Below are 18645 nucleotides of genomic sequence, written 5' to 3'. Positions count from 1 at the left end.
TCTCTTCCACAAACCATCAGGGAGAGCCAGCCTGAAGCCCGAACAGGATGCCACGATTCTGCCTGGAATTACTTCTTACCTGGGTTACTTCTTCCAAGGTCTTGATCTGTCTCAATGCAGAAGGCATTCCTGGAAGTTCCAACTTCAAAACCCTGTGCTCAAGCCTGGCAAGATAGAACCTTGCTACCATCTTCTATCTGGGAAGATAAAACCTCCTTCTGGAGCCATTCAAGGCCACTGACCTCCATTCTGGGTCTGAAGGAATCACCTTTCCCTCTCCAGGTGACTGATACCCACAGTGGCCTCACTATCAGAAAGATCCTTGCTGTTTAGACAAGGAAGACTGTGGCTTCATCCTTACTAGCTCCTCATTATCCCCACAGCATTCTAGAATAACATACCCACAGCATTTGCTCTACAGGATCTACATGCATAAGTCATAAGCAGGTGTTCCATCAAGAAAATTACCATAAATAAGATGGAGGCGAAGTTCACCAAGTAACCCGGGAAACGATCTTTCCAGGTCAGCTTATCTTCATCATCCTAGGGAAACAGGAGAGTACAATCAGATGGCACAAACAACAGAAATATCGATATTCTCTCAAATTTGCACATTGCATATCCTTAATCATTCATTACTCTTCTATTCTCCTAGTCTCTGATGCTTTACCCTCCATATCCACAACAGCCCTCCAAACTTTGTGATTTCTAAATAGCCTGGAAAAACTATGGTGGAAAGAGGAGAAGATTTGATTCCAGCCTCATACCGAGATGAAATTTCAGCGATCAAACGTGTGATCATTTCTGACCCTCTATTTCTTCATCTGTAGAATGGGCACAGCCATGACACCCATCCCACCTACCACACAGAATGGTTTTCTTTGCTTTGTATCATTTTAATGAGAAACATGTAAACATAATGAAGCAATGGACAAATGACATTTAGAAACCGGTTGATTGAGGGATGCCTGGGTGGCTCGGTGGTTGAGCGTCTGCCTTTGGCTCAGGGCCTGATCCCGGATTCCTAGGATCGAGTCCCACATCAGGCTCTTTGCATGGAGCCTGCTTCTCCCTTTGCCTGTGTTTCTGCCTCTCTTTCTGTGTCTCTCATGAATAAATAAATAAAGTCTTTTTTTAAAAAAGAACATTGAGCAGCATCTTAAAATAAGTCATTCTTTAAATGAAACAATAACCATTCACCTTCAATCCTAGTAAGCGTACAAATCACCTACAGTTGCCTTTCTTCAAAGAACCTATATGTGTTATCATTTGTTTCCTCCAAAATGACTGTATTTTCCCCTGGTCAAAAAAGCACACATATTGAGGCAGAGATGAGGCTGGTACCTTGCAGTCAATCTGTTTGCTAACCCTACCTTTTCCCCTCAGACTGGGTCCAGTTCACCCAAGTGACTGTCCTGGGACAGCCATGCCACCAACCACAGTCCTCCTCAGGCAAACTCCAGGAGTTTTGCCCTGGCAGAGCAATGCCAACAAGGCATGGATGGCAGAAATCTCTGCTGATTCGCTGCCATTTAACTGGAGCCCAGGCATTGATTTCTCTGAGCTGCTTTTCTACAAAGTTAGAATTGGTGCAGTGTCCTGTCTCTACCAAGGTTGTGGTGAAGCCTCACTGGGGCCATGTGGGTAAAGGGCTGTGAAGTAGCAAAACCCTCTGTGCTGGAGGAGTCCTCACGCATCTCTGTAACAAGTCCGAGTCAAACTCAGCAAGTCCACAGTCCAGGGCTTCCTGCTCTATTTTCTCTTCCCTTCTCCCCCTTATTTCAGAATACACCGGACTTGGCTCTAGCAACAGTGCCATCTAGCCTTTGAGAGCTTGTACTGTAAGTTAAGGGCCCTCCTGGCCTGAAAGACATCTTTCTAAAAGCCAGTGGGTGACCACTGAGTTCAGACCTTGGCATCCAGGCATGGTGGGGAGACAGAAGAAAGTGGATATGATTGCTACCCTGGGGGGCTCACAGTCTAATGAGACGAAAGGGACAGCCATACCAAAAAGCTTTAGGGATCACTTGCTGTTTGGAAAAGAAGGTTATCTGGAGGGTGAGCCTTTGGGCAACTTGAGAAAAAAATGTGTCTTTCTCACTGCATGCTGGAATTCAGCACAGGGCTGAACTGGCTCGATAATGGAAGCAGGAGTGAGTGTTAGGGCAGAAGCCATTCAGCGACTAGCACTGTCATTTCCAGATGACATAAGCAAGTGATACTCAGCTTTCATAGACAGCTTGACCAAATCCAGGCTCTAGACTTTGAGCCTAGCAGACTTTCCATCATTCAGTGAGAATGGGTAACTATAGGTCAAACTATTCTGAATACATGGGAGCATATAAACGTATTTCTATTAGGACTGAAAGAAGGCTCATTCATATTTTAAGTTAGGCCAACATTAAGAGGGAATAGAGCTTTCTTTTATTTACCTCCTTCAGTGTTAATTCTTAGTTTCACTCACACTAGTAATGTTTTCCTGTAAGATTTTGATGAGGAACACTGGCAATGTGCGGTGGATGATAACACTCAATAGGGATTCTGAATGGAAATATGGCGGAGTGTGGTGGGCTCTTTGTGAGGCCCCTCAGGGCTAGGAAGGTTTTGATGATTCTCTCTTTTCCTGTTCTCTGACCTAGAGAGGAGAGGTTCTGCCTTAAACCCCAGCGAACGAGGAATATCCGTGAAATATCAGGAATACCATTGCTCTGAAATATCAGTGGTGATCCAGGAAAACTCTAGTTAGAGGTTCCTTTGGTCACCAGTTCCTCCCTAGTGGGGCTTCTGAGTGAGGAGCAGAGAAGGAGGGGTAGAAAAACCTATGCTCGGTCCGTAACATGAGGGAAGGGGGCGAGAAAAACCAGTCAGTGAGGCTGAGATGAGGCTTGGAGTGGCCCTCAGGGCAGAGTTGGATAGTGTCTGGTGGACACTAGACAGCATAGGTGGTTAGAAATGGTGGAAGTGGAAGTAAAAGTCAAGGAGCAGGAAATGTGGCCAAGGACAAATGGGCTCAAAGAAAGAAGTACAGTTGTACGGAATGACTAATAAACCTGTGGGCAAAGTCAGGCAACTGAGATAGTTTTGGCTAAGGCTTCCTGCCAGTGGTTGTCCACGTTCTTCAGGCCAGAGATCAAGGGGGATGAGATGTCTGTGGACTGTCCTCCACCCTGCAGTGACAACCCTGTCCCAGACAATGAGTTTTAGTTCAGTTCCACTCAACAGACACAGTCTGAGCCCCCTGGAGGGCCATACTCTGGTCTAGATACCTGAGGACGTGGAGGGCAGAAGGCTCAGCTCTGCCCAGAAGGAACTCAGAGACCGCTAAGGAGTCAGAGGAAAGGCTTCTCAGAGCTAGTCCTGGTAAGGAACATGGTGTTTTTATTTTGCATAAAAATGAGACATAAGTAGAAAGCAACTGAATTGGGTATCCTCTCAAAGCAGTTATCTGAAAGAAAAATTCTCATTCTGATATAGATATTCTGGTGTTTGTTGAAAAATCACCTTCCCTCTCATGTTTACCCTGATGAGTTGTTTTTTTTTTTTTTTCTGGAAGTCACAGTTTCCAACATACACACAGTTCTCATATATGCAGACACTATCCAAACACAGAGCTGAGAGGAACACAAAGAATGCAGACTGCTTCCAGGCTCCCAAAGTTACTAGTAAAGATGACAGTGAGTAAAGCTGCCTTTATGTGTTACAACTGACTCCGATAGTGGAAGCTAACTGGAACTCTCCACTCACTGGCACATTAAAGAGGTGAAGATTCATGGCAAAATGCCATTAATTTAAATACACTATGCAGCAAAGTCCCATTGCCAACATACAGGATAAGAGAAAGAGAAGCAGGCTTGGAAGCCGAACATCTGAGCTTAACTCTTGCCACTAATGCTTACTAGCCAAGTGACCTCAGAAAATTCCTAGAACCTCAGTTTCATCATCTATAAAGTAATTATATTCTTTATTTGTCAACTACATAAGATAGTCATACCACACCAAGTTACCATGTGTCTTATGTTGATTACCAACCTATGGAGAGCTCTGAGCCACACACAGAGGTAAGTGAGAACTCTCAGAACCTCCCTCTCCCATTTTTAAAAAATTTTCTTCTTTCTTTCTTTCTTTCTTTCTTTCTTTCTTTCTTTCTTTCTTTCTTTCTTTCTTCTTTTTTCTTTCTTTCTCTTCTTTCTTTCTCTCTCTTTCTTTCTTTCTGAGAGTATGTGTGTGCAAGTGGAGGGTGGGGGTAGGGAGGCAGGCAGAGGGAGAAAGAGAGAGAGAGAATCTTAAGCAGACTCTGCTCTGAGTGTGAAGCCCAATGCAGGGCTCAAACCCATGATGCTGAGATCATAACCTGAGCCAAAACGAAGAGTCAGGTGCTCAAGAGACTGAATCACCCAAGTATGCCCCCTCTGTCTCCTTTTAACAAGGAAGGTGACAACTTATATCCCATCTCAGTGGGAGAAGCATTATGTAGATCATGGGGGAATGCCTGTGAGAGCTCTGTAAGCTATAAGATGTCGTACAAAAGTAAGATCTCATCAGCTTCATGATTATATCAAAAGCAGGTGATTAGGAGGCACTTTCCTCATTTCCCCATTGTTCAAATATAAGCCTAGCTGTCATCTCTTTGTCTTTGCTTTGGGTCTTTGTTCCTGGACTGTGGCTCCCCTTCTGAGTCTCCAAACAGCACACAGCATAGTTATATTCACTTAAAACCACCAAAATGCCCTTTTGGCAGACCCAACAGTTGGAAATAGGAGCACTGAAAGTGCAACAGGTGAAAATACTATTTAAACAAATCCCTTGGAGAATGGTTTTAAAAAGTGGCCAATAGGGATACCTGGGTGGCGCAGCGGTTTGGCGCCTGCCTTTGGCCCAGGGCACGATCCTGGAGACCCAGGATCGAATCCCACATCGGGCTCCCGGTGCATGGGGCCTGCTTCTCCCTCTGCCTATGTCTCTGCCTCTCTCTCTCTGTGACTATCATAAATTAAAAAAATAAATAAATAAATAAAAAGTGGCCAATAATCCCTCAGTTGTTTTATTTTTTCACTTTTAAGATGAAATTTAAACAGCAAAATTCACTTTATTAGTGTGCATTTCTGTGTGCTGTGAACATATACTGTTTTGTAGCCACAACCACAATCAGGATGAGGAACAATTCCAATCCACTCAATATTCCCTCTACCTTGTCCTTTTGGAGTCCAGCTTCCCAATCTCCAGCTCCTGGCATGAGTGCCTTTAGTTTTGCCTTTTCCAGAATGCCATCTAAGTAAACTCAGACAGTGTGGAGCCTTTTGAGGCTAACTTCCTTCACTTATCATGACACAGCTGAGATTCAGCCATGTGGCATTCTCAGGGGCTTGATCTTTCTCATTGCTAAGTAGTGTCTCAGTGTAGGGATGTGCCACGGTCCATTTACCTAGCAGTAGCTGAGAGATGTCTGGGCTGTTTCCAGTTTCTTGTGATTACAAATAAAGCCATTATAAGTCTTCGTGTACTGGCTTCAATGTGAGCATAGGTTTTGGTTTCACTTAAGTAAATACTAAGTTGTGGAACTGCTAAGTCATAGGGTAAGTCTATGTTTGATTTTATAAGCAACTGTAAGACTGCCAAAATGGCTGCGCCATTCTGCATTTGTACCAGTGATGATGAGAATTTCTTCCTCTACTTTCTTTCCTTTCAATAAACCCTTTACTTTAGAAGAGTTTTCAATATACAGAAAAGTTTCAAAGATGGTACCGACAGTATAGGTGTATACACTTAGTTTCCCCTATTACATGAATGTGGGTATAATTTTCACCACCAATGAACCCACACTGTACATTATTATTATTACCTAAAGCTTATACTTTATTTAGATTTTCTTAGTGGTTGGTTACCTAATATCCTTTTTCTGTTCCAGGGTCCCATCCAAGAGGCCACATTATATTTAATGATCACATCTCCTTAGGCTCCTCTAGACTATGGTGGTTTCTCAGACTTTCCTTGTCTTGATGACCTTGTTTTGAGGGGTACTGGTCAAGGATCCTATAGAATGTTCCTCAATGTAGGCTCAGCTTAAGTTTTCCTCATAATTAGACTAAAGTTATGGGTTTGGGGGAGGGAACTCAAGGGCATGGGCTCAGTGGAATGTCCCAAGCTCAAAATGTCCCAGAGGAATGAATCTTCTTTCTCCATAAACCTTCTTACCCTTCTTCTTCACCCCCTGGCTCAGTGAACTGAACCACAACCCTTTGAGCCTGAGAGAAAGCCTGAAACTGAGGCATTTTCTTGGGCTATTTCCTCCCCCACACTCACCTGCAGCTGCCCCAAGTCCTACAGAATCTAGCTCCATAACCACTTTCCTTGTCTGCTTTTCCTTTCCTTTCCACCACTGGCACCCCAGTTCAGGCCCTGAGCATCCTTGGTCTCGTTACCTTCTGCTGTAACTGCTGATGTCCTTGTCTCTCCTCATGGACTATCAGCTCCAGGAGAGCAGAGACCATGTCTTATTTGTCTGCAACTACCTGGTGTTTAAGCACTGCAGCAGGCACATAATGTAAGCTAAATAAATAAATAAATGTGCAGCCAGCGTGTCTCCTATCAGGTTTGTGGACCTGAACTCTGGACATATCTAACCAACCTCACCTGGGTCCCTCTCTGTGCAAGGAGGCAAGGAGGGCATGGCTGGCACTTAGAATTCAGTGAGGCCAATGCTAGGTAGGAGAAGAATTGCCGCTTCCTTAGCCCTGCCTTTAGGGACACTTTGCCTTAGTTTCCTGAGACAAGGGATCCAACTACAATAGAGGGAGAACTGCGAGGATGAAGAGGGTTGGTAGTGCTTAGATGGGGCTTCTGAGTGAAATCATTTGGGGGAACTACCTATTTCCAATGACAAGGCTGAACCAGGACTGGTTAAATCTCATGACCAATAGGAGCCAGTCCCAGGCTGGGGCCCCATGCAAGAGCAGGACTGGGAGCTTGACTTAAAAGGGGGGTTAGGTGGAACACTAAAGAAAAGTCTTAATCCAGGTTCAACTGTGTCTGAATAAGGGTCAAACAGCAATAGCTTGTTTTAGTGTCATTGTCAAGAACGTAAGCCCTCCAAGTAGATCAAGTGCCATTCCTGAGGTCCTTGTGCTAATGCCTCTGATGTACCACGATTGGACACAGCTGGTCACAGGAGACACAAATACATGGGAGACTCAGAGGATGGTGGGTTGAGTAGAGGTGAAACACTAGGCAGAGAGGGGAAATGAGAAGAAGTGCGAGATACTTTTCCATTGGAGCATCCCTGGGGCACTGTCAGAGGTGAGGACCCAAGAAAACCTAGGGACGCCTGGGCTCTGGGAGAGGAGGGGTGACCGCCTGTCTTGTATGGCGGCAGGTCTCAGGGTTAAGGAGCTTCATTTACTTTCATAGGCTGACCCATTGGTGCACCACTGTCAGGGGACCCCCGAGCCCATTCGAGCCCATTTTCAGATGGAGGTTAATATCTGAGGCAGCCTACATCCTAAATTCCGCCACTCACAGGACAGCGTGTATGTTAGAGGCAGAGATGGGATTCAGTGCCCTTTTACTGCATAAATGAGAGCCATAGACTGAGAGGAGTTACGTTGTGAATTTCTGGAGCCCTCTACATAAAATACTAAGGAAAAAGACAGTGAGGCCAGGGCTGGAGGCCCGCAATCTGTAAAATGGGGCCATAAAGTTGCATTTAAAAGAAGAAGAAAAAAAAAACTACATTCTTTGCTCGTTTATCTTCTTTCGTCTCCTTTTGCTTCCTCCTTGTGAGAGCTGGACATCCCACCAGCCTGGTTGGGAGAGCCAGCCAAGTGCCCCAAGAACCATGCAAGGCAGTTGAGTCTGGAGGCAGCTGCCTGGGTCTGATTCCCAATTTGCATACCTACTATGTGGCTGCAGGCATGTGACTAACTTCTCTACACCTCAATGCCCTCATCCTTAAGAATGAGACTGAAAGTAGTGGCAATTGTGCAAGACAGCCTCTGTGAAAATGAAATGAGGTAACATGTGGGAATCTGCATGGGTCTGTGCTTGGCACACAGTACACAGTACCTGCTACCTAATATCATTACCAGCATTACTATGGCTTCATCTACCAGGGGCCTTGGTGCTGGCTGGAACACATTAGGTGAAGTGCCCTTGTCAAAGTAAAACAAACCCCAGTTCACTTTGGGCAATGCTTCCTACAGCACAGACCCAAGGGCCACTCTTCCTGTTCCAAAGCTACATAACTATCCTGTGTGGCCTCCTTCTGCCATTCTGGTGCCACTCTGCCCTCAGACATGGCTGCTCAGTGCTTCCTCTGCTGGGTGAACCCTCAAGAACTCTCAAAAACCTCTACTCTAGGAACAGAGATGCCACCAACTTTATCATCTTCTCTCTCTCTTTAGTTCTCCCTCCTAAAATAGCTCCTCCTCCAGAAAGCCTTCATGGCCTGTCCAGAAGAGTAAGGCCAGCTTTTGAGTGCATGTTCCTCCCTTCACTGAGCCTGAGGCCCTGCAGACTGGTCATGGTCTCTACAGTCCAAGCACACACAGCCTCTTTAGCTAAGCCCACCAATCCTGCTCCTCAGCCCTGTGGACCTACCCATGACTAATGCCCAGAGCCAGCTAGAGAGTCTAGAGATAGAGAAAGACTTTTAGAGACAGAGTCTCAATGGAGGAGGAAAGTCTTGGCAAAGGAGCATGAGGGAGTCACGTGGCACAGCACCTAAGTCTACATGCCTGAAGCCCAGGGCTGAAAACAGTATAATTTGTGGCTAAAATGGAAAACATTCTTTAATCCTCCCACTGTTTGGTTTTCCCAGCAGACATAGAAAAACAGACTCTGGCTCCCTGTCTCCCGTCCTGAGGTCCAGCCTGCTTACTTTGACCCCTGAGGCTCCCCAGATAGCTTCCTGCTTCACTTTCCTGACCTTGGCCTTCCTGGGTTCCAGTACTGGGCTGAGCTCCTCTCCCTCCCTGACCCCAGTCCCCACTGTTCCACCAGGTGCCCTGCCTGGTTTCAAACTGGAGACAGCCCCTCCCTACTCACTCTCTCGAGGGGACACCCTTCTACACTGTCCCTCTACAGGACTCCATGTCTTTAAAAGGACTGGTCTGGGCTAAAGTCATCAGTGCCCTCCACTAGTACTACACATGAATCCTTAACATGCCACCTCATCTAGAACATCACACAAAGGCCTTAAGCCAAATGACTTTGGACTAAGAATGCATCTAAACCCCGTGCCAGACTCCAAGGCTGACATGATCTGGGCTCTGGCTCCTCTCAAATTTTATTTCTCACCTTCAATCCCTTGCTTACGCCACCTCTGTCCATTGGCTTCCTTCCTGTTCATTGAACATGCCAGCTGGTTTCCACCCCAAGACCTTTGTCAGACTCCTCTTCCACCTCTTTACCCAGCTGGGCACTCTCAGGTCTGTCCCCATGCCCCATGGGGTCTGTCCCAATGCCCCAGTCCCTCCCCCCTGGCCCTTACCAATCTCGATCACAGCCCTCTTCACTGCCAAAGTTATCTTGTTTATTTGTCTCCTGTTTCTTTTAGGAAAACATTAAGCTCCGTGGGGCAGGCAGCCTCTGTGTCTAATTCCATGCTGAATCTCCAGCACTGAGGTCAGCCTAGCCCATGGGGTTGACATGCAAGTATGACCCAGCAGGTGAACATTAGCTTGCCAGCAACAGCCTAGCTCGTTTTGGTAGTGCTCAGCACTCATAAGGTTGAGCTTGTGTATTTAGTCTCTGAGTGCAGCAAATCTAGTTTCACACAAGAGGAGCCCACAAAACAATGTTGTAGTGCTGTGTTGCATTTTGCACCAGTGCCAAGACCTATGGAGAAGATGCAAAAGGTTCATGGTAACTTTTCAATGTATTAAGAAAAACAGTCAAGTGCAGGTCCCACTGGCATGTGCCAACGGGGACAGCTTTTCTATGGAAAATGCTGCAGGGAAGTGTTCCAGGCTGTGACGGATACCCAGCTGTGTTCTGATCCACCCCCCTGCCTCCAGGCAAGGAGGCTATAAGCCATCCTGGGCAATCAGGAAGATTCCTGTGACAGAGGCCCTACAGCCACACTTAGGTCACATATTATCTCTTAGTCTAACCCACAAACCTCTAGCGTCAGTCTGGATCCTTTCATTACGTTCTAGCCCACAGAACAGAGAACTGATCTGCAGATGATTTGTTTACAAATGGGAAGTTCCTCATGAAATCCCTCCTTATTCTTGCTTTCTTCAGCCTCCATACTCTTTTTCTTTTTTTCTACCAAACATATATGGCTCTACATTCCTGTCTGTATCTATTACCTCCGTACCATGGTGATCCTCTCAGAGGGTATCCAGGCCTTATCCTGCTGGGGCAGGCACGAGCCTGGCCCTGGAGGCTGGACAGGAGAGAACTGGGGGCTAAACCCCCAGCAGATGCTCAGGCCAAAGAGAAGATGGGGGCCACTGTTGTGTGTGGGGGGGGTTAGGCTGGAATGGGACACCCAGGCCAGTGTCATTGTCTCCCACATCAGCTAATCATCACAATCACTCAGGGAACTTTCTAAACTACACCAGTTTCTGGCCTTGCCCCAGATCTACTCAGTCAGAATCTTGGGGGTGAAAGAATCTGGTTTTGAAAATATTTCTGGGGAAATGCCATAGATCAGCCCAATTTGGGCACTTCTGTTCGTTAAGACTCACCCCTCCCTCGCTGTTTCTGCTCCAGGGCCTGTATTCCTGTGGCTTGCCCCTCTGTGAACAGAGCTTTGGAGAGGAGCTCACAATGTGGAAGCAGGCTTGGGGACAATGCCTTTAGGAGCAGAGTGTCCACACAGAATCTGTCATGTCAGCTGCCCTGCTGGCCCAGCCCCATTGCCAACTGGCTCCTATCCACACACCCCCACCCCGCCCTCCCACAAGCTGACTACAGGGACAGAGCTGGCACCAATTAGATGGAGTGCGGGGGTAAATTTCAGATCTACTATGCTGTGTCGGCAGCTCACGGAGGGCCAGAACGAGAGGTGAGAGTACCCCCTGGCCTCAGTCATGCTTGGAAGGTGAGCAGCGGAGGCCTGGTCTGGCCTTCGAACCACTTGTGTGACATTTCAAAGAAGACCTGCCTAGAACAGCAGCTGATGACCTGACTTCATTTGTAAAGTTTACATTGCATTTTGTGAATTTGTTGAGCTTTGAAATCTCCCACTGTGTGCAGAAGCAGCATCAGAGGCACCATAATAGGTGGTAGCTGCCCTCCATTCAAAAGCAGAGGGACAGGCTTCTCAGTCTGATATATATATATATATATATATATATATATATATATATATATATATATATATATATATGACATTTGGAAATATGTTGGTAACTTTTAAAGAGTGAGACCTCTGAATGATTCCACGTGCAAATGAAGAAATAATGAACTTTTCCCAGGGAGAGCACTCTGTTCATTGTTTTAGTAAGAACAGTCAATTTGTCCTGCCCTCAGCCCAGGGACAGAGCTGTTACTCTGACACCACAGTTAGATTGTTATGTTGTGCACATCTAAACCAGCGACAGTTTGTAACTAGGACTGCATGAGAAACAATTGCTCAGGAACTTGCAGCAACAGTAAACTGGCAAAAAGGCACTGTAATTAGCTCTCATCATGGTGTTCTGTGACAACTAAACTTAAGCCTGCAATGTTTGTTGGTTTGGTTTCAGATTTTGTTAACTAGTAGACAACAGTGGTTAGTTGCTATTCCTCTTCATTAAAAACCGGAGTCAGAACAAATGGAAAGGAATTCCAGCAAGGAAGACTGGGTAAGACATGCAGAAGGACTCCCTAGATCTTCCTCAAACCTGGGGTCCCTGATCAAGGAGGTGTCCTCCATTACTTTTCAGGAGAACAGTAATCTCCAATGCCAGCCCTAGCACCTCCTGCTAGAGACACACCCCCAACCACTAGAACACGTACTCTTCAGCAACCCATTCTGAAATTCAAAAGTGAAATAATCCACACAAGATGTCTCCTTCCACATGTATGGCAGGTGAAGGGACATCCTGCCCCATACACGCATGCCTCTCCTTTGGGTTCTGTGCCCTCTGTGACCAAGAGTCAGCTCTGTCCGGCTAGGTGGAGGATATCCCAGACAGAGCCACAGAACCAGAATAGAAGTCAGTGTCCTTGGCATGCCTCACCAGGCTCTGGCAGAGACAGGGAGAGTGGGGCAAAAGAGAGGAAGAAAAATTTAGAAGGGGGAAGAAATGGAGGAGTAAAGAGGAGGATGGTTGCTGTTGTTGAATGCATGGGTAGTCTTTGCCTAGCTTTTTCTGTTGCCACTGCCCCACAGGGCTCAAGATGAGGTTCGGCCCATAGACGGTTACTGAGTATATGCAGATCCCAGCATGGAAGGGCAAACTTGGCTGCCATGAATCCAAGCTGACCCATAGCACCTGCTGCACATGACTAGCACCAGGCCAACTGGTGAAGAAGGGAAGGATCTGAGGCCTGATGCTATCAGCGGGACCTACTTCACTGCTGCACCACCCGGCCCTCCTTTGGTCCATATACAGACCTTGTCATCAGCATCTCTGACTCCTCAGCGAGTACTGAGTTCAGAGAATCCATTTTTTGACATGGTTACAATATGTTAAAAGGCTGGTGGGATCAGGCCTCTCAGATGCCACTAGTGCTCTACTTGCCAGACTATTGAGAAGAGGTGCTGACAAGTCCTTTTACAGTGATATTGTGAGTGTCTACTGTGCACATGGACTGTGCTGTCCTCTAAGACTCTCAATATCATGACACAGACAGATGGGTAAACAGTTACAGTGCAGTGGAATACTTTCTGGGATGTGGCCATGTCCAGAACACTGTGGAAGAATGGTGGAAGAACTCCTAACTTTTATGTTCAGAAAAGACTAAGGGGAATGCATGAATGAGTGCTTGCATACACATGTGTGCATACATACACATTCACACACACATAATCATGTTTTGTGGTCTGTGAGTGCCCCAGGACAGTGATTCTGCTTAGCTAACGTAGTGGTCCAAGACTGACTATTCTATCTATCCATCTACTCACCTGTCCACCCACCACCTATCCATCCACCCATTCATCCATCCATCCATTCACCCATTGATATATCCACTCATCCATCCATCCACCCATCCACCACCCATCCATCTACCCACTCATCCATCCATTCATCCACCCAGCCACCCTCTCACACACCCATCTATACACCCACTCTTCCATCCATACATCCACCCACCCATTCATCAACCCATCTATACACCCACTCATCCATCCACCCACCCATCTACCCTTCTATCTACCCATTCACTCATCCACCCACCCATCCATTCACTCACCCTCCACCCATCTATCTACCCATTCATCTATCCATCCACCTATCTATCCGCCTATCCATCCATCCATCCATCCATCCATCCATCCATCCATCCATCCATCTTTTATTATGTGCTTACTATGTTATAGGCACTTTTTAGGATTCTTTATGTATCAGATCCCATTTATTCTTCACAATAACTTTGTGAGAGAGGAATTATTAGACCTATTTTACATCTGGGGAAATTAGGACCCAGAAAGATTAGTTACTTGACCAGGGTTACACCAGTACATTAATAAGTCATTGAGCTGGAGTTTTAATCCAAATCTGAATAATTCCAAATCTTTGTTCTTTTTATCCTTCCTGCATTCCTTACACTGTGTCCTTCAGAACACTGGATTTTCCAGGTATTCACAGATGTTCCACATGCACAACCTCTCTCTCCTTTAGGAAATATATTAGGCCAATGCATCCCAGAGGCTCTGAGAAGACTAGAAGTATCTCCATGTAATCCAACAATCACAGACCCAGCTGGCCATAGGACTGTTGGCTTCTTTGGCAGCCAACTACCTGTCCCATAGCAGTTTGGCAAGAGTTGCTCTATCTCCTTAACTGACCTAGGATCACAGATCAGGACTTCTGCCCTCCAGCAAGGTATTTTTTTCTTCAACCAGCAAATAATGATTTGACCTTATGCTAATCAACAACCCATCCCCTTGCACCTTGGAGATGTTCTCCTCCCATTGGCCCTTTACTTCTGTTCTCTCCCCTGAGCTGCAGGGATTCTCCATGAAGCAAACACAAAAGGTAAAGGGAATATCAGACCTCATGGAAGTGAGAGATTTGATCTGCGAGTTGGGGTTGCACATACACTGGAACCTTCTCATCCTCTCTCCTGACTCTGAGTCTTAAACTGTTACTGGCCTAGGGCAAGAACCCATATTCCTGGTTACTCTAGCTTCATACCACTCACTGCAGATGCTACTGCTGGGCTGCCAGGACAATGGCCTTGTTTTCAATGCTCAGCCTCTCAACCCTCAGCTTTAGCATTAAGGAGAAGATCTATCTGCATTTGCTTCTCAAGTTTCTCTTTCCATCCTGCTCATAGCTTTCTTCCTGAAAAACAGACAGACTGGCGGGACCAAGCCAGACATGCACACCTTGTGCCCAAAAGAGATTTTACTCACTGCCTCACAAAGTAAGGCTGGGCCCTGCCTCTCCCCAACCTGCAGCCAAGAATCAGAAACCAAGGGTGACCCAATGCTGTGTCTATCTGGGGGAACCCCCTCCACTCTGCAGCCTCTCCCATATCCCTGTCCCCCCAGCCCCCACCCAGGGAGTCAACACACGTCACCTCCTTGCACTCCAGGCCCTGACTCACTGCATTGTTGGGCAATGACTGCCTGGAAATCTGCAGCCTCAGCTGCTCCAACCAGGCTCCCTGCTCTGTACCACAGGGTACAGCCATCTCCCTGTATCATAGGCTAAGGGTTTGCTGTTTTGTTTTTTTTTTTTTTTTCCAATGAGCTCAAGTCATCTCTCGAATGCTTAACCCCCAGGAGTGGCTGGAGTTGGGTCCCAGGTCATGCACAAGCATCCCTTTACTTGGGAACAAAAGGCACAGCCTAACTTGAGAGCTTGGCCTCTCCTGACCTCAGCACCACTCACCCCTCTAACTCCAGACTCTGACAAAGGGCAGCCAGGGCTTCCTAGGATCATGCATGAGCCAGATCAGAATTTATGCATGATGTATTGTTTTATTTCTAATACAAAAAACAATGAAGATTGAGGCAGAAGAGGGGAGGGAAATCTACCCCCTTGAAAATGGCAGGTAACCTAAAAGAAAGGTACCAGGGCACCAAATGCCTGATAGAAATAAGGAGTTTCCTTCTTAACTCTTGCTTTCTCTCCTTCTTTCCATCCGAGTCATCATGATGTCAAGAAAAACTGCTAGGACAGAAGGGAAGGAAAGAGATTCAAATTCTCCTGTCTATGGGCACCCCTGTTGACTTCTTCTCTCTCTCCTTCTTGAGTGTGGGGAGGAAAGCATCAGGCAGCTACCCCAGGGCTGCCCTGGAGTTGAGGGTTCACCGTCCCCACTGGGCTGTGGTGAAGAAGCACTCCTAAAGGCAGGTTCTAGCCCTGGCTCTGTGATTGATTTGCTGGGTGACCATTCAGGAGCCAAAGGAAAAAAAAAAGCTTAAATTCCCCACTACCAGATTTTACCTTAAAAAAAAAAAAACGATTTTCAGAACTATGCTCATTACTATGCCCAACTCGTTTCTTCTCTCAAAGCTTCCAGCTCCCCTACAAAGCTGGCCTCTCGATCTTTTTGCAGACGAAGACTCTTGGGTGGCTGGGTAGTCAGCAATTAACCTTAACCAAAAAGAGGCCCCTGGCTACTTCAAATACCATGCCTGATGGGAGCATCTTTGTCTGTCTGGGGGATCTGGCCACAAGACAGTAAAACATGTGATTTACGATGGGGTCTTTGGGCCACATGGCATCAGTTCTACCCCCAGACGGGCTAGAGACTAAAGGTCAGCCATGCAGGTGGTATATGATCAAGGTCCAAGAAAAACTTTAGATACCAAAGCTCTGGGCAATTGTCCTGACTGGCAACACTTTGTGAGTGCTGTCACACATTGATGCTAAGAAAGTGCACTCTCCTGACCATATGGGGAGGGGATGCTGGATGTTCTGTATTTGGTACTTGGACTCCACCCTATGTACTTCATCCCTTGGCTGATTTCAATCTATGTTCCTTCCTGAAATAAACTGTGCTAGCTTTCAGCAAATTCTGCGAGTCCTTCCAGCAAGTTAGCAAATGTAAGGGAGTCCTGGGGACCCCAGACTTGCGATCTGTATCAGAGGTGAGGGTGGTCTGTGCAGACCAGTCCTCCTAACTCTGCAGTTAGCTAACTCTCCATAGCTGGCCTTAACTTTCATGGTGGATAATACTGAATAACAGAGTACTAGATGGTTCTTCCACTGGAGGAGCATGCTTCCCCTAGTGGTCTGTGAAACTGGCCTAATAAGGACTCTTAGTTCATGAAAAGATTACAGGGATAGCCTTAAATCTAGCAGTCAGTTTTCAAAATTGTATAAACGCAAGCACAAATTGCCAGAGTGCCAGGGTTGCAATTTTTGGTAGGATGGGTAATCCTTCATAGAGACAGTGCTAGAGTTCCACAGTATCCTCATGGCACCCTTGGCGCTTGGTCCACGCTGCCGACATATGCTGCTTTCTGTGCTGCTTGGTTATCTGCGTGTCTCTGAGCACATGAGACTGTGAGCTCCCTGAGAACAGCGATCCTCTCTTACCCATCTCCCACTTTCCGGAGATTGAGGCAAAAGGTAACACACTAAGCATTTGATGAAGTGAACTGGGATTGTCAATCCTTCCAAGACAGTAAGAAGTTGTGTCCATGGATGTGTGGTTAGCTAGCCCCGTAAACAGGTTCTCTTTAAACTGTGAGCCCACAAAATAATGTACAAGTCTGTTCCTCTCCAAAAAGATAGCCAAAAGGAAAAATCAATGCAGAAGTGGCAGCATGGGTGCAGGAACACAATTGGGATGTGGGAGACCAGGGTCCTGGTAACAGCCTCATAATCCTTGGTGGCTTCTGGACCTTAGACAAATCACTTGACCTACAATTAGGTCTTCTCACCTTGAGACAGGAAGAAATAGTGTGGCATCTACCAACGTTTCCGCCCACCCCCATACCACCTAGAGGTGCTAGAAGGTAATAATTCTAAAACTCATACTATCACATTTCAGATTCCACAGACATTTTTGAAGCATCTACTACCTGTTAGGGACTCTAGAAGGCACTTCCACACCATTGTTTCTTTCCCTTACATCCTCACGTTCTGGTGTTGGGGGCTAATAGTGAGGCAGAAGCCATGAGTGGGGGTATAGATGACACAAGCTGGCCGTGAGCTGTCATTACTGAAGCTGGGTAAGAGGATCTGAAGGTTCACTCTACGGTCTACTCCGTCTCTGTGCATGTTTGAAACACTCCAGTAACAAACGCGCTTAAAATAATCCTCTTGGCCACAATGTGAGGCAGGCCTTCCTAGTCCCACTTTAACCATGGGGAACCACGGCAGAGCCAAGGAAACGTGGAGGTTCTGCACAGTGCTGGGGAGAGCTGGGTCTGGAACCAGAGGTTCCTATTTCCATGTGATCTCCCCCAGCCCCAGCTCCCTAGCTCCCCAGCTCCGGGGAGGTGACTGTCCCACACAACTGGTACCTGCTCGCTCAGAACCATGCCTGACCTCAGACTAGGGTTCTTTGAAGGTACAGGTTTGCTTCCAGGAGAAGCCTACCACTGCAAAAGGTTGAAGAGATGAGGAAAAACATCTTTCCACCTTCCTTTCCTCTGCCAGGGGCCCCTTTCCACCTTTCACTTGAGAAATAAGGAATATAGGGCCTCCTCAAAGTCACAATCATTAGCTGGAAACATTTGCTGAGTCCCCAAGAGCATTGGGTAGGCATTGTTAGAGGCTCTAACACTGTGTAGCACACAGACCTGCCCCCTCAGCAACTTTAAGTCTGCTCACAGTGATATTTTTTAAATTTACTCACAAACTGTACAAAGAGACAAAAATATCACCAGAATAGTCTTCATCTTCAAATGAGTTTGCTCTAGAATGGAGAGGGGACTGCCCATCTCTTCTGCAAGGAAGGAATTCTGTGTTAGTGTGTGCATGTGCATGCATGCACGTGTGTGTGTGTGCAAGCACTTGTATGCATGTGCACTGATTCTGTGTGTGTGTGTGTGTGTGTGTGTGTGTGTGAGGGCAGAGGGGATAGATGGAGCTAAGCAAAAAGAAACACACTTCTCAAAAGCCACGCCAGGAACCCAGCCATCTGCAGTGCTAGAGCTGGCTGCAGCTTGCGTTTGTTTGGAAGTTCAACCTTGGGATCTATAAAATTTTCCCCAAATAGCCCCTTGAAGGGAAAAACAACACAGCACAAGTAACAACAACAGTACTTGAAAGCATGGAGACATGTTCAACCATTTCCGTTACCCTGACTATATTTTGCCAAGGCCCATGTTCTAGAAATCTCTTCCCCTCCATGACAGGAATTTCACCAGCGGGGTCACGTTTTCTCACACCACATTTTAACTTTTTCTCAACACTCCTGCAGAAACACATTGGTTGGCCAACCAGCAAACACCAAAGAGCGTGAGAAACATCGTCCAGTCACCTCTGCCATTCGAACCGCCCACGGTGCCTGCTGTGGGACATGCATTTGCACACACGTCACTGGGCATGGCACTGCCCAGGTGTCTCCTCCTGGCTGGAGGCTGGA

General features: G+C 46.6%; 1 protein-coding gene across 4 annotated transcripts in view; it reads right to left on the bottom strand.

The window, feature by feature from the left end:
- Positions 1-18645, bottom strand: part of ANO2 (anoctamin 2) — a 343520-nt gene that overhangs the window by 76739 nt on the left and 248136 nt on the right. For all 4 annotated transcript variants that reach the window (XM_077871350.1, XM_077871352.1, XM_077871354.1 and 1 more), the window contains one exon: positions 469-543. In XM_077871350.1, the coding sequence (XP_077727476.1) occupies positions 469-543 (75 nt within the window). The remainder of the gene's footprint in view (positions 1-468; positions 544-18645) is intronic.

The sequence above is a fragment of the Canis aureus genome, chromosome 25, assembly GCF_053574225.1.
Source record: "Canis aureus isolate CA01 chromosome 25, VMU_Caureus_v.1.0, whole genome shotgun sequence".
NCBI lineage: Eukaryota > Metazoa > Chordata > Mammalia > Carnivora > Canidae > Canis > Canis aureus.
The sequence above is the reverse complement of the archived record's forward strand: the minus strand, read 5'-3'. Positions and strand labels throughout refer to the sequence as shown.